General features: G+C 37.7%; 1 protein-coding gene across 2 annotated transcripts in view; it reads right to left on the bottom strand.

Annotated features, from left to right (window-relative positions):
* UNC5C (unc-5 netrin receptor C) overlaps nt 1-15,892 on the bottom strand; it is a 354,206-nt gene that overhangs the window by 120,472 nt on the left and 217,842 nt on the right. For both annotated transcript variants that reach the window (XM_036026269.1, XM_028507742.2), the window contains exon 3: nt 3,433-3,576. In XM_036026269.1, the coding sequence (XP_035882162.1) occupies nt 3,433-3,576 (144 nt within the window). The remainder of the gene's footprint in view (nt 1-3,432; nt 3,577-15,892) is intronic.

Raw genomic sequence — 15,892 nt, 5'->3', positions numbered from 1 at the left:
GAAGAGAAGGGTGAAACCCTTCATTATGAACAACAGCTGAATGCATAGAAATCAAAGTATTTATAATGGACTATGACTAGAATGGAGAAATTCTTGGTGGGTGGAGCTACAGTCATAGGCTGGACATGTACACAATAAAATATGGTGTTGTAGACTGAATTGTGTCTCCCACAAAATACACATGTTGAGGTTCTAACCCCTAGTAGCTCAGAATGTGACTTTATTCAAAGGGAAGATCTTTAAAGAGGTAATAAGTTAAAATGAGGACTTTAGGGTAGCCCTAATCCAAAATGATTGATAATCTTATAGAGAAATTTGGACCTGGACAGTTATAAATAGAAGACCATGTAAAGACACCTAGAAGCCAAGGGCAGAGGCTAAAGAAGAAATCAATACTGCTGATGCCTTGATCTCAGACTTCTGGCTTCCAGAATTATGAGAAATAAAGTTCTGTTGAGTTCCAGCCAAGATGGAAGTGTAGGTAGAAACCTTTCACTTCCTCATACAACCAAAAGGAGGATAATGACCAATCTAAAATCAATAAATAACCAAAAGTGCCAGAAAATCAAACTGCATGGAACTCCAATAACCAAGGAATTAAAGAAACAGTCAACCAGACCAACCAGACTGGTAGGAGGGAGACAGGCAGGCAGGTGGATGGAGAGAACCTTTCGCAAAGCAGTGGACTGTGTGGGTGGGGCTGGCTGAAAGGACTTGGGGCAAGGCAGCTGACTCAACTTTGCAGCAAGGTGGGGGCTGGCTGAAGAGGAAACTGAGACTCAGAGCTGACTGTGGACTATGGCGGTTGCTGCAGTGGGAGAAACTCCCAGTCTCACATGAGAGTTTATTGGAAAGTGGGCTAGAGCTGAGAAAGTGAGTTGCACTGTTCCTTCTCTGGCTCCTCTCCCACAGGCAGCAAAGAAGGCTGCCCTGCCTAGGTGAATACCTAAGGCTCTGCCCCCTTATAATTTAACAGGGGCACTGAGACAAAGGAATATGGCCCAAATGAAAGAACAGAGCAAAACTCCAGAAAAAGAGCTAAGGGATGAGGAGACAGCCAACCTATCTGATGGATAATTTAAAGTCCTGGTAATCAAGATGCTCATAGAACTGACAGATCTTGGTCACAAAATAAAAGAACAAATGAAGACTACCCAAAATGAAATAAAGCAAAATATTCAGGGAACTGACAGAGCCAGGAAGGAAATCAGGACTCAAATCAATGATTTGGAACAAAAGGAAGAAATAAACATCCAAATGGAACAGAATGAAGAAACAAGAATTCAAAAAAATGAAGAGAGGCTGAGGAACCTCTGGGACAACTTTAAACATTCCAATATCCGAATTATATGGGTGCCAGAAGGAGAAGAACAACAGCAAGAAATGGAAAACTTGTTTGAAAAAATAATGAAGAAAAACTTCCCCAATCTGACAAAGGAAATAGACTTCTAGAAGCTCAAAAAGCCCAGAGAGTCCCAAAGAAGTTGAACCCAAAGAGGGACACACCTAGGCACATCATCATTAAATTAGCCAAGATTAAAGATAAGGAGAGAATCTTAAAAGCAGCAAGAGAAAAGGAGACAGTTACCTACAAAGGAGTGCCCATAAGGCTATCAGCTGATTTCTCAAAAGAAACCTTGCAGGCAAAAAGGGGCTGGAAAGAAATATTTGAAGTCATGAAAGGCAAGGACCTACATCCAAGATTACTCTATTCAGCAAAGCTTTCATTTAGAATGGAAGGGCTGATAAAGTGCTTCCCATATAAGGTCAAGTTAAAGGAGTTCATCATCACCAAGCCCTCATTATATGAAATATTAAATGGACTTATCTAAGAAATTGAAGAAGATCAAAAACTATGAATAGTAAAGTGACAACAAAGTCACAACTATCTACAACCGAACCTAAGGAAAAAAACAGGACAATGAAAACAAATACTAAGCAAACAACTAGAACAGGAACAGAATCAGAGAAATGGACGTCACATGGAGGGTTTTCAGTGGGTAAGGGGAGGGGAAGAATAGGGGGGAAAGATACAGGGAATAAGAAGGATAATTGGTAGGCATAAAACAGATGGGGAGAGTTTAAGAATGGTATAGAAAATGGAGAAGTTGAAGAACTTATATGTACAACCCACAGACATGAACTAAGTGGGTGGGGAATGCTGGAAGGTTGGGGGTGCAGGAGGAAGGATAAAGGGGGCAAACAGGGAAAACTGTAACAGTGGAATCAGTAAAATATACTTAAAAATAAATTTCTGTTGTTTAATTCACCCAATCTGTGGTATTTTGTTATGGTAGCCCTAACAAATTAATATAATGATATATGGTATTATAAGGAATTTTGACTTTATCACATAAACCACAGTAAAATTTTAAGCAGGAAGAGGTGAGTCACGACCTGAGTTTTTGGACTACTGCACTTGTGGTGATATGAAAGAAGGATTGGAGGAAGGAAATACTAACTGGGAGGTTTTTGCAATGACTGTAGCCTATCTACATCAAGGTGAAGGGCAGGAAGAGGCAAGTGTATAGAACTACAGAAGCATCAGAACCAAGATTTTTGGAACTTAGTGACACAGAGATAACTGATATTGGCATCTGTCACAAAAGAATATTTAGTAAAATGCAGACATGCAAAGGGGTCCATATAGCACAACTTACATGGATTTCATTGGTTTCATACTTATGAAAATTTATCAATATAGCAACTTCAAACAGACTATAGCTGCTCAAGCTGTATTTGTGCTGCTCAAGATGTCAATAGTGTTCATTGAAAAAAGGAGTTTGCAGAAAGAGCTGCAGGGTGTGTCTCCTTCTTGAGGACAATATTAGCATATTAACTTAGCATACTGAATATTAGCATATTAAAGAATCAGAGAAGTTTTGCAATAAAGAAACTTCTATAACTTTGGTCAAAAAAAGATACTTGCAACATGTATTTGATTACAAAACACTTTTTGCAAGGCGCCTTTGAGGCTCTCCCTGAACATGAATACACTAGAAATTAACACAGTGTGGAAAATAGTGGTAATTCTGATGTGCTAGAACATTTCCAAAGTAAACAGAGAAGCCCTGTCTGGGTACTCTTTGTTTCCAATAGCAAAACTAGTCAACATTGTCTTAACAAACTGGCAGAATAAACTCATTATAGGAATATAGTTGGTTTTCCCAACCTAATTATTACCAGATTTAAAAGAAATCAGAATCTTTGGAAAGCAGCACTAACCTTTTTTCTGTCCTGAAAATAAAACTACTCAGTGTCTTGATACAAAAAAATAAAATAATATTTTGATTACTTAAGGGAAAAGCGTAGCTCAAGTGCAGAAACCTGAGAGCCGTTTTTGACCAGGTTTCTTTGACACTAGAGCAGTGAGTCTAAACTTTCCTATTTTCCATGTTTCTGAAACCCGTAGGCACAGGTGCAATGACTCACATGCGATGCGCACATAGGCCTTCCTGCTCTTTGTGGTGCCCGCTGAGCTCCAGGCCACACACTGGCACCAGTAGTCGTCAGGCCCAAATAATTCTTCCACTTGCTGGCGTGAAATCTCAATGCTCACTTCCCGGACAATGAGACCTAACAAGAGAAAGGAGATTTAAGTCAGATCATTTATAGTAAAGAAATACAAAATATCATACCATGTTTCTTCCCCTCAGTGATCTTTCTTGAAGCCGTAGGTCAACATCCCAGATATTGCCTCTCATCTCTTCCGATCTTCCTCTGGCTCCAGTTGCTTGACTCACAGCTTTTTCATTCTCTTATTTGTTATTTCAAATCTTCTGGATTCTCAGAAGATGAAAGTGAAGATATATCACTCCACAAAATTATACTTTTCCCCATATGGCCTAATATTCATTCTCCACCAAGTTATCTCTTTCCATATATTTAAACGTGAACTTGAATTTTACATTTTCTAAGGATTCTATCTCAATCATACAGGTTGTGGGTAAGATACCCATATGCTGTACACAGAATTACAAACCTAAATCTTCCCAGAAAGATTTCATTCACATGAAATGAGAAAGAACCACCTAAAACTATAATCATAAGTGTGTAAGTTATAAATCTATATACCTATATATCACCTATATATCAAGTTTTGTAATATCACCTAGTAATTATAATAATTATAAATATGTGGTGATTATTGAACAGAATTAATTCAACTGTTGTGTTTCATTTAATGGTCAACTTTTTTTCTTGAAAGATAGACTAGCCATATTTAACAAAACTTTGCTATTCTATTAAAGAATGTATGACTTTAGGTTTTTATGTTTAATATTTTGAAAGCCCAAATGTTTCTCTGTAATTGTAATGTAATCAAAGTCCTCTTAAAGATAAAGTGGCCCCAAGCTAAAACACTGGAATAATTGGAATTTGTTTCATGGAAGTATATAATGTTAAATAACAAAAATGAACTGAGAATCTGGAAAGATCGTTTTAGGAGTATTCACCTTCCAGAGATCCATTCTGCAGTGTGTACACTGAACAAAAGAATGATCTAAATGATACACGTGGGTAACTGTCAGTTCTCCTGAGGACTGAACTTGCACTTTCCAGGTGGAGTGTGTGCTGAGAGAACTGACAGGGGCTCCCTCAGGGAGTGGAAGGATTTTCTCTGGGTCAATCATGAGCACAGGAAGAAAGATTAAACATATTTCTATCATTCATTCATTCATTCATTTATCGAACAAATATTTATTAAGGACCAATTATATGAAAAACTGCACTAGGTATTTGGGAAATGACAACTAAAATGGTGGTTGTCTCCAATGAACATAAATTATTGTGAGGAGGGAATATATTAACTATAGATTATACAATTTATTATTTAGTTATAATTGTGGCCAGTGCTGCAAAAGAGACATATAGGGGCACCTAGAATGAATAACAAGGGGAATGAAAGATCTGACATGGATTGAGTTGGTTAAATTATGTGGGAAGAGGAACAGGGCATATGGAAGAAGCAGTGAAGAGAATGAGAAGATTGAGGTCCCAGAAGAAGACAATTAAGCCCCAGACACAGAGAAAACTGGCATGAAATGAAACTGGAGCTGAAAAGGGTCCAGCGTATACGCAGGCCTGTAGACTAGTGGTCCTTCATGTGAACCCCAATAGTTTTGTTAGCATCACTTCGAATTTATTGGAAATGTGAATTATTGAGTCCCACTTCAGACTCACTGAATAAATAAATAACCTTGAGAATCAGTCCCAGTGATCTGTGTTTTAATAAACCCTCCCAGGATTCTGATGCATGCTTCAGTTTAAGAACCACTGGTGTACACCATGCTTAGGATTTCAAACTTCTTCCTGAGAGCTATGGAGATATCATTAAAGTGATTTAAGCAAGTATATGCCATAATCAGATGAGAATTAAAATATATATATACACACATACATATATGTGTGTGTGTGTATATTCTGTGCAGAAAGTCCAGCCATTGTCATTGTTAATACAAGGAGAATGGCTTGTGCCACATTGCTGTAACCTGGCAGCCAAGGAGAGTGGACTGGAATATGCATGTGTAAATAATGATGACTTCACTGTATTAGTCAGTGGGGGTGGTAGACACTGTTGAGTGAGCCAGTGTACTGTGTGGCCTTTGCATTCATAATGATTGAGCGAGTAGAGAGACAAATCTGCATCAAATTTTGTGTTAAGCTTGAATCTTCCTCTACGGGAACTATTTGGGTGATTCAGAAGGCTGTATCTATGGGGAACTCGTGACTGGCAGTTCATCACCACAATGTGCCTGCTCATGCGTCATGTCTCATGCAGAGTTTGTTGGCAAAACATCAAATTACCCAGGTTACTCAGCTCCACTATAGCCCAGATTTGGCTCCCAATGACTTCTGGCTTTTCCTAAAACTGAAATCACCTTCGAAAAGGAAAAGATTTCTGACCATTGATGAAATTCGGGAAAATATGAGGGAGCAGCAGATGGCAATGGGGAGAACTGCATGAGGTCCTAATGGCCCTACTTTGAAGGGGACTGAGGTGTCATTGTCTTATGTACAGTGTTCCTTGTATTTTGTATCTTCTTCAATAAATGTCTCTTTGTCACAGCATATGGCTGGATACCTTCTGGACAGACTATATCTATCTATCTATATGTGTATACACACACACATATATGCATACATATGACATGTACAAGATACAGTTTAACAAGTTCTTTGGAATTTAATTAGTTCCCTAAAGTTATGTTTTCTTAAAATGTTTAATTATGACTTCTTGGTATAAGGTGACATGAAAAAGGTATCTAGAGATCCTAAAAAAGAGCATTCCAGATTTTACTCTAAAACCTAGGATATGCTCAAAGGGGTAATAGCATTCAGGGAAATTAACAGCCACCCAATAGAAGTAGGTGCTATCACACTGGGGAATAAAGAATGATTCCAATGAAAAGCTGATGGGACTTGAGTCACAGAAAAGACAAAGCCCTTGGTTCTGCTAATGAGTCTCTGAACTGGAGTGAAGCCCAGGGAAGTGGGTTTTGTAATCTGTGGGCAGGGCAAGATCCTGAAGTGACAATTCTATTGTCAAAACTTATTAATTATATTTAAAATTACTTTAAAGTTTTGAAAATCAGTAAACATCTTATGTTTACATAGAAATCAGCTTAAAAAGAACTTGCAAGTGGAATATCCCAACTCCTCATCCCTCAAGAAAAGATTAGTCTATTATTTTAGCCAGTGTCCAATTAATAAAATGACCTCTACAGCAAAAATTGCAATTTATTAACAGATAACACTACTTTCCTCCCTCTTCCCTGACCCTTGCTTAAGCCTTTCATTTTCCTATCTTACCATAATTATTCTAATTTTTCTGATATGTAGAAATCCACGCAAAGATGGAGCACAGCTTTTCTATACCTATTCCCATTTTAAATGTTTATTCCACATTCCGGTGTTTAATACTTTTGCCTGTTTTGCTTGTTTATACCTTCTCTCTTCATGCAGAAATTCACTTACTGGAAAGAAAACTCTTCCTGTAAACTTACTGCAGTGATTTACAGTCAGCTAAGGGCTGGTAAACTTTGCAGTGAGTATTTCCTTAGAAGTATAATGGTTCTTTCCAAAATGCAGAGCAGCAACAAATGAGCTCAGGATATTAAAACCGCACACAAATATTTTGTGTCCCAAGATGATAACTTTAGTTTTCATTCCCCTCACCCCTTTTACTTAAAGCAATTACAGGAAGTCTAATTAAATGCTAGGGGAACTTCACTGGGGCCAGTGTATCTCTATAGCCCAAAGAGGTTAATGGCTATTTGCACCAACCACAGATCTGAAGCCTTTTGAGAAGCCACAGACTGACCTTCCAGATACAGGGATTGTTCATAGTTACAAATGTTCTGAGGTGTGCGGCCCAGGCTCCCTGTTGGTGCAGGGCTGAAACACACACCGATTTTTGTTCTCAGCTTGACACACGCCATCATTCAGGATGGGATGGATTATTTATAGTTGTGTACAGTTGTCCCACCACATGCCCTAAGTTCACATTCCAGCTTTTGGCCATCAACACGAGAACAAGAATAAACGGAAGCACGGAGTATTGAAACACAGCTTAGAATTCCCTAGAATCTGCTGCATTATTCAAACTCTGAGCTACTTGGTTACATACCATGTCTTCATTGCCACAGTTAAGTTCATTCCTGAAGACATTTTGCTTATCAGACCAGAGGATCCTGGTGTGGGTAAAAATAGGTAATATCCTTTCTCTTTAAAAGTAAAAATTCAAATCTGCTTAAAGCCTTGAGATAGAAAAAACAAGCTGCCTTGAAATTTGAAATGCCATCAGCATTACTTCCAAGGCGGGCTGCTTTGAAGAGCACTGGGGAACCTGCAACTGGTTTCAGGTTATTTAAAGGTGGGGGAAATGCTTTGGTCGACAGGACTTACTCAAATACAAATGTGTATTTCCCATCACACCTGATAACTTCAAAGATTTCCCATCATTGTCCTTCCTTTAATAATGTCATCTCAAGGATGCATGCTGTTTGAAGTTTGCAGCGATTTGCTTTTATAATAGGATTCATTGTGGTTTGGGAGCTAGAATGCAGAGAAGTAATTAGCATGACATACCAAGAAGTCTTATAATGAGTACGAATATGCACTTGCTAATAGGGAGTTTCAAATGATTTTAGAAATTCAGATGCAAGCATAACTCTGATTGGATTGTTGTGAGGATGTCTGAGATTATGGCAATAAAGTCTTGTAATTGACATTTATACTTTATCTTTAACATAATTTTAATTTTGTAATCGTAGACAGGCACCACAAATAGTATTTTTCTAGAGATTATTATAAAGTGATTACAAACACATGATGAATGCTGTTGTATAATTATTTAAAACAAGATCCATATTCTCCCAGAAATGTAATCTATATAGTGTTGCTAACAAATATGAAAAGTACATGAATGTCAAAAATTATGTTAAATTCCAAAAATGTAAAGAGAGATCAAACATTACCTATACCCTTAAGCTGTTCATTTATCCTATTTACTAGGAGATATTTAAAATAATAATGCATCATCTTAAAATTTTTTTAAATGTGCTCATGAAATTTGCACCTTCTGATACCCTACCTCTGATAAAAGCATCCTAACCTCACATTAGACTTAGATGTTATGTATGCATTTCTCAGTCCTCCCAATTGCTTTATCTTTCACCTGACCGACTGAAGTTTTGAGACATCATGTTGTGCAGACTTCTTCCAGCCTTCTCCCTATTGGAGAAGAGCTACAGAGGCTATTTGACCAAATCTCATTATAGTACACTCACAGTTAGGACTGGGTTGGTGGGAAATGTACAAAGCAGCAGGTAGGGATGTTCTGGACTATATTACATTTTATTGAATTAGTGTGGTCTCTTTATCATGTTTCCTCCCAGAGCCTAATCCTATTAGTTTTCACTAATATGACCTAAAATATGAAACATATCTGTTCTAGATGCCTTAATATAAATTAAATCACAGAAAATACCATCATTATTTAAAAGGATGTCACACACAAAACTGATCATTATTTTTGCAATTTATAACACAAAAATAATCAAAATATGATAGCTTGAAACACAGGACTTTATAATCAGGACACTGTTTCATGTTATATGAAGCCATTTGATAACATTTAAATTATATCAGGAAGAGAAGACATTGTAAGCACATAATTTACAAACTTTTCTCTGAAATATATTTCCTTGAATTTTTAATACATTTAATATGTAAACAGGCCAACTCATGAACTAAAATTACATTGTGTAATTGGTAATTAGAACTTACTGGTGTTTTAGATTTATTATGATTATAATTTTGTTAAAGTTACATTTACCATCTTTAGGATCAAGATCCATTTACCCAAAAGTTAAAGGATAACATAGCTGGGGCTGAATGGTTCAAGGGCTTTGCCAGGAAATATTTCATACTTAGGTCATTGACTTGGTTCCTTTTTATATGATAATTCCTAGCCACTTGATTCTGCCTGGCATCCTATGTCCAATGAGGATCTGTGTTTTGTTTTGTTACATTTTTATTTAGTCTAGAACTGAGAAGTAAATATTCATTGATTGTGCTCCTGGAATGTGGACACTTCTTGGGCTTCTAGAAAGCTGTATAACAATTATATATAAATTCAATTTTCCCCCTTGAAACTTGAAATTTCAATTGCAAAATGATATTAAGATAGTGACAATTATTTAAAATAAGCATCCTTATGTTCCTTGCAGCATTATTTACAATTGCCAACATAGGGAAGCAGCCCCAGTGTCCACCAGTAGGTGAGTGGATAAAATAGCTGTGGGACATTTACACGACGGAATACTACTCGGCCTCAAAAAAATTTTTACCCTTTGTGACAGTATGGATGGGCCTGGAGAACATTATGCTAAGTGAGATAAGGCAGTCAGAAAAAGGCAAATACCATATGACTTCACTCATATGTGGAATCTAAGAACAAACTGAACTAACAAGGAAAAGAGACACAGACTCATAGATGGAGAGCAGATGACAGCTAGTGGAGGGGTGGGTGGTTAGAGGGTGGAGAGACTGAGCTAAAAGGAAAAAGGACATGGACAACAGTGTGGTGATTGCAGGGGGGAGGAATGTATAAGGAAAAAAAATGGAAAAAATACAATAACATACACATGCAAAATAAAACAAAATATAGTGACAACACTGACACTTTCTCCCTTTCCTTTCCAACCACCATCAAACTTAGAGATGCAAGTATGAAGGGTAATTGGAGTGTTGGGTATACAGAACTGTTTGGCGTGGGACTGTAGCTCAGCCACCACATGGAGAACCGGTGGGGGGTGAGTTGGCACACAGGAGCCATGCCCACTGATGGGTTTTCCCGTGGGGAATCAGGCCTGTGTTGTACCTAGGCCGTTATGAGGCTTCCCTTTGCTAAAACTCCCTCACTCTGAATTGAGGCAGTAAGGGCTTACTGCAACTTCCTAAAATCTGAGCTAAACCTCCCAAGTATGAAGTGTAACAGGTTCAACCACTTTTCCCCTTGATTTACAACATCCTTCTTCTTTGATATAATTAGCAACATCCTCTCCTTTGTTGTCTGTAAAAGGTAACCACCTAATACAAGCCTGTGCATAGTAAATGAGGACCATCCTCGATGTAGTGTACCCAGAAAAACAATAAAAGCCTGTCCAGGCAGGAGTCGGAGCCCTCTCTCTCACTTAGAGATCAGCCATGCGTCCCTTTTTCTCCACAGGACTTCTGTAGTCCGTGTGAATTTGTTCATAGCCGCCACAACACATGGATCCTGCAGGCCAGGATCTGCATCAGTTGGGTATGCAAAATATTCTTTCTCACATATACAGTTGTAATGAGTTGGCAGAAATTAATCCTACCAGCTTTGTCCCATCATTTAACTTCTCTTCTTATCTTTGGTGACGAAAACCCTGTTTAATCTCTGTTTCAAGAAGCCTTTCGGGGACCACAATGATAACTGAACAGCTTTCTGTAACTTACCTCTGCCTTGTGTGTCAACGTTCTTTACAATGTAAAGAAACCACTGTTTAAAAACATGATGGTGATTTGTTTAATTTGAAAGGACACAGTATATTTCAGTGAGATAATAAATGCATTACTCTTCCTAAATGTTTTTCTTAAAACACTGAACTATGTATATCTGAATGTATGTTCCAACAATATAGTATATTAAGAGTATAGTTCTTAATAAATACCTAAATCTAAAAACATATATTCTTTTGCATTCTAATTTCATGTAATTCATTAGTAATATTAATAGAAGTAATTTTAACCAAATTTTCAAAAAATATTCCTGTCAATAAGGGTGGAGAATAATGAAGTGTTCTTGGAGATCTAGTTAACTGTGTACTTGTGAATTACGGACCATATTATTACTCTTGTTGAGTTATTCATGCATTAGGTATGTATTGAGATTCTACTACGTGCCATGCACTCTTCTATGCACAATGAATATAGTGGTAAGGAAGGCAGAGAAGGATTCCCTCATTCCACAGATAGCATTGCACTGTGGAGGTAGTTCTTGAGGATCTATTTTGTGCACAGTAATTTCTAAGGTAGCTGTAGAGATAAATTTCTCATAGATTATTCAGAATTTTACTCTCTAATACTAGAGATAAAAATAGAAGTTTCCTGAATAAAGGGACTCTGTCATATGTGTTTTATATCAATCAATACAGTAACAGGTGAATAATTTGTACTTTTATAGCCATAATGCAAAGTGATGTTTAATATCAGATACTAAGTAAATTTAATTATAATTCAGAAAAGTAAAGCTAAATAGTATTTATTTAGTATCTACCATGTGTTTCAGTTCATTTCCATAATAAACTTTCAGGAATAGTATTGCTATAACTATAATATGGGTAAGGAACAGAGATAAGAATTTAAGTAATTTTTCACACAGCCAGTAATTCCTGAAATTAGGATTTAGCATTTGGCTAAATCCAGTGTTTCTAGTACTTTCAGTACACCAAATATCCTTCAAAGTGCATCTCAAAAAAGACCTACTTTGTTTCATCATCAAATCAGTTGGGGATCTCTGTTTAATATATCCCCCTCTTTGAAGCTCAGCATGCCCAACAATATATTAAAGGCATTGGTCAGAACTTATGCCATAAAGGTGTCTGTAATTTGGTTTGCCATCATTTTCCCCAAATCTATTAAACCATAGAACCCTACAGTCAACATAAACACAAAACACCATCTCATCATGGCATTCACTGTGGTTTTGTTTTCATTCTCCATTCATTGATTTATTAAATAAAAGTAATTGGTTATTTGAAAAAGTCTAAAAACCTTTTGAAGAAAGCTATAGTGAAATAGCTTCAGAGAGAGAGAGATCTGGGAAAACAGGGAGAATGGAATATTTGAGTTGGATGCTGTAGTATGGTGAGAGTTTAAAGATTTAGAGAGGAATCAGAGACACTTCAGGAGGAGAGAATAGCAGGAGGCCAAAAGGCAGAGGTAAAAATCATGGAGTACTATAGGAGCGAGGCATTTATATAAAACCATAGAATTAGATAGAAGAGAGATTACCAGAGAGCATTGAATGGCAAGTAGAAAAGTTTGTTGTGTGGATAGAGCAGAGAGACTGTAAAAATTGTAAATTGGTGGAATGACATTTTTAAAAGTGACATATGCTTTAGGAAGACTAATCTGTCTCTATGAGTAAATGAGACTAATCTGATTTATTTTAATGGGATTTTAATAATTTTAATTTAAATTATTGTTAGAAAACTTGTTTTCAGATCTATGATCTTACATCGTCATTAATCACATGTTAAGAGCAATATTCTTGACTTGAAAACACTCTTTGACAATGAAAATCAGGCATATATATTGAGAACAATAATTACTCATATTGTTGGGCTTTCATTTCTTACTTTCATTCCTGGATCATTTATTTTTTAATTATATTTTATTGCTTATGCTATTGCAGTTGTCCTGATTTTTCTCCCTTTGCTACCTTACACCCAGCACCTCCCACTCCCTCAAGCAATCCCCCCACCATTGTTCATGTTCATGGGTCATGCATATGACTACTCTTTGGCTACTCCACTTCCTATACAGGACTTTACATCTCCATGGCTATTCTGTAATTACCTGTTTGTACTTCTTAATAACCTTACCTTCTCACCCATTCCCCCATATCTCCCTCCCATCTGGCAACCATCAAAATGCTCTCTGTATCCATGATTCTGTCTCTGTTCTACTTGTTTGCTTAGTTTGTTTTAGATTCAATTGTTGATACATTTGTATTTTTTTGCCATTTTATTGATTGTGGTTTTGATCATCATTTTCCTAAATAAGTCTGCTTAACATTTCATATAATAATGGTTTGGTGATGATGAACTCCTTCAGTTTTTTCTTGTCTGGGAAGCTCTTTACCTGCCCTCCAATTTTAAATGATAACTTTGCTGAGTAGAGCAATTTTGGTTGTAGCTCCCTGCTTTTCATGACTGAATATTTTTGCCAATCCCTTCTAGCTTGCAAAATCTCTTTTGAGCAATCAGCTGACAGCCTTATAGGAACTCCCCTGTAGGTAACTCAATGCTTTTCTCTTGCTGCTTTTAAGATTCTCTCTTTATCTTTAACCTTTCAAATTTTAATTATGATGTATTTTGGTGTGGGCCTCTTTGCATCCATCTTGTTTTGGACTTTCTGTGCTTCCTGAAGTTGCATTTCTATTTCCTTCACCAAATTAAGGAAGCCTTCTTTCATCACTTTTCCAAATAGATTTCTAATTTCTTGCTCTTTCTCGTCTCCTTTTGGCATGACTATGATGCAAAAGTTGAACCTCTTGAGGTTGTCCCAGAGATTGCTTATACTATCCTCATTTTTTTGGATTCCTTTTTCTTCTTGTTCTGATTGGTTGTTTTTTGCTTTCTTATGTTGCATATCATTGATTTGAATCTCAGCTTCATCCATTCTACTGTTGTTTCCCTCTAAGTTGTTCTTAATTTTTCTTTATTTTTAATTACTGCATCCTTCATTTCTGACTGGATCTTTTTTATGCTGTTGAGGGTCTCACTGAGTTCATTGAGCATCCTTATAATCAGGGTTTTAAACTCTGCATCTTATAGATTGCTTATCTCCATTTCATTTAGATCTTTTTTTGGAGTTTTGTTCTGTTCTTTCAACTGGACCATGTTTCTTTGTTTCCTCATTTTGGCAGCCTCCCTGTGTTTGTTTCTATGTATTAGGTACAGCTGCTTTGACTCCATGTCTTGCTAGTGGGGCCAACTATAGTAGGTGTCCTGTAGGATCCAGTGGCATAGCCTCCCCTGTCACCCAAGCTTGATACTTGAGGTACACCCTTCATGTGGGTTGAGTACACTCTCCTCTTGTAGTTGAGCCTTGGTTGCTGTTTGTAGGTTAGTTGGAGGGATTTACCCAGGCCAGTTAGCTGTAAGGATTCGTTGTGACCACTTACCACCAACCTCCGTCTTCCATGGAGGATCAACTATCCAGAGGCAGGGTGTTGGTGCTCTGATATGGTCTGTAGCTGTCCACTGGCTGTGCTGGCCCTGGGGTTTCCTGGGGGGTGCAGGCCAAGGTCAGCCCCTACCTGTGTTTTGCCCTGGACCACTCTGCCTGAGCTATAAAGCAATATGAGATGGCTGCTTCTTGTGCTGGACTTGGAGAATCCCAGGTGAAGCCAAGCTGTGGATCTAGGCTGGTTGCTGCTAGTTCTGGACCTGGGGCTCAGTGAGGCCAGCTGTTGTTTATTTGATAGGATTTAGGATGTTGTGATGCATGAGCCAAGGCCAGCCATTCATATGGAAAAACGGCTTGAGTCAGCTGTAAATTGGGTGGGGTGGAGTATCAGGGCATCTCCAAGGCAGGTCAAACAGTGTGAGCCAGGTTGATGGCATTTCGGACATGGCACCAGCTTACTGGCTCTGTGGGGGGAGGGTTTAGATAAGGGACAACGGCCTCTGCTCACCTTCTTTCTTTCAAAGTTTCTTTTGAGAAATCAGCTGATAGTCTTATGGGGATTCCTTTGAAGGTACCTCTCTGCTTTTCTCTTGACTCTTTTAAGCTTCTCTCTTTAATCTTTGACATTTTAATTGTGATGTGTCTTGGTGTTGTCCCCTTTGGGTCCAACTTGTTTGGGACTCTCGGTGACTGTGTGTGGGTTCTTGAAGAGGAATTGCATGGGGCTTCAGCTATTGCTTCCACCCCACCAACCCAGTCCCTGCTGGATTTTGCAGCCAGAAGTTGAGGGGCTTCTCTTCCTGGCAGCGGATCCCTGGCCTGGGGATCTGGTGTGGGGCTGGGACTCCTCACTCCCAAGACATCTCTCCTGAATTTTTATCCACCACATGTGGGTGAAGGACCAGCCTGTCCAGCACCTGTGCCCCTCTTACCAGTCTGGATGGATGCGGTTTCTTAATTCTGTAGTTGTCAGACTTCCATTCAACTTGATTTATAAAAGTTCTGAGTGATGGTTGTTCTCTGTTTTAGTTGTACTTTTGATATGGTTGTGCAAAGAGATGAGCAATGTCTTCCTACATGTCATTTTGTACTTACTCTAAATGTTTAGAAACAAGGATTAAGAGCAATCACTTCTGGAGTGATTGCTCTTCGAATAGTTCACACACATTTTATGTATTTGCGGCAGCTACCTGTTTATCTTAAAAACAATATATTTATATTCCTAATGAAACTTCTAAACCAAACTATAAAATTTCACTTTGTAAAAATTTCAACTCATCCAGAACAATTATTATTACAGCTAAGGGACTAGACAAATATTTATCTACTATACAGAAACTTACTAATTTATTTAGTTAAGAAATAAATTCCTGCTCTGCATTTAGTGTGTAATTTTGGTAAGTCAAAATTATTTTGAGAATAAAATTACATTCTATTCACA

The sequence above is a fragment of the Phyllostomus discolor genome, chromosome 1 (assembly GCF_004126475.2).
Source record: "Phyllostomus discolor isolate MPI-MPIP mPhyDis1 chromosome 1, mPhyDis1.pri.v3, whole genome shotgun sequence".
NCBI classification, from domain to species: domain Eukaryota; kingdom Metazoa; phylum Chordata; class Mammalia; order Chiroptera; family Phyllostomidae; genus Phyllostomus; species Phyllostomus discolor.
The sequence above is the reverse complement of the archived record's forward strand: the minus strand, read 5'-3'. Positions and strand labels throughout refer to the sequence as shown.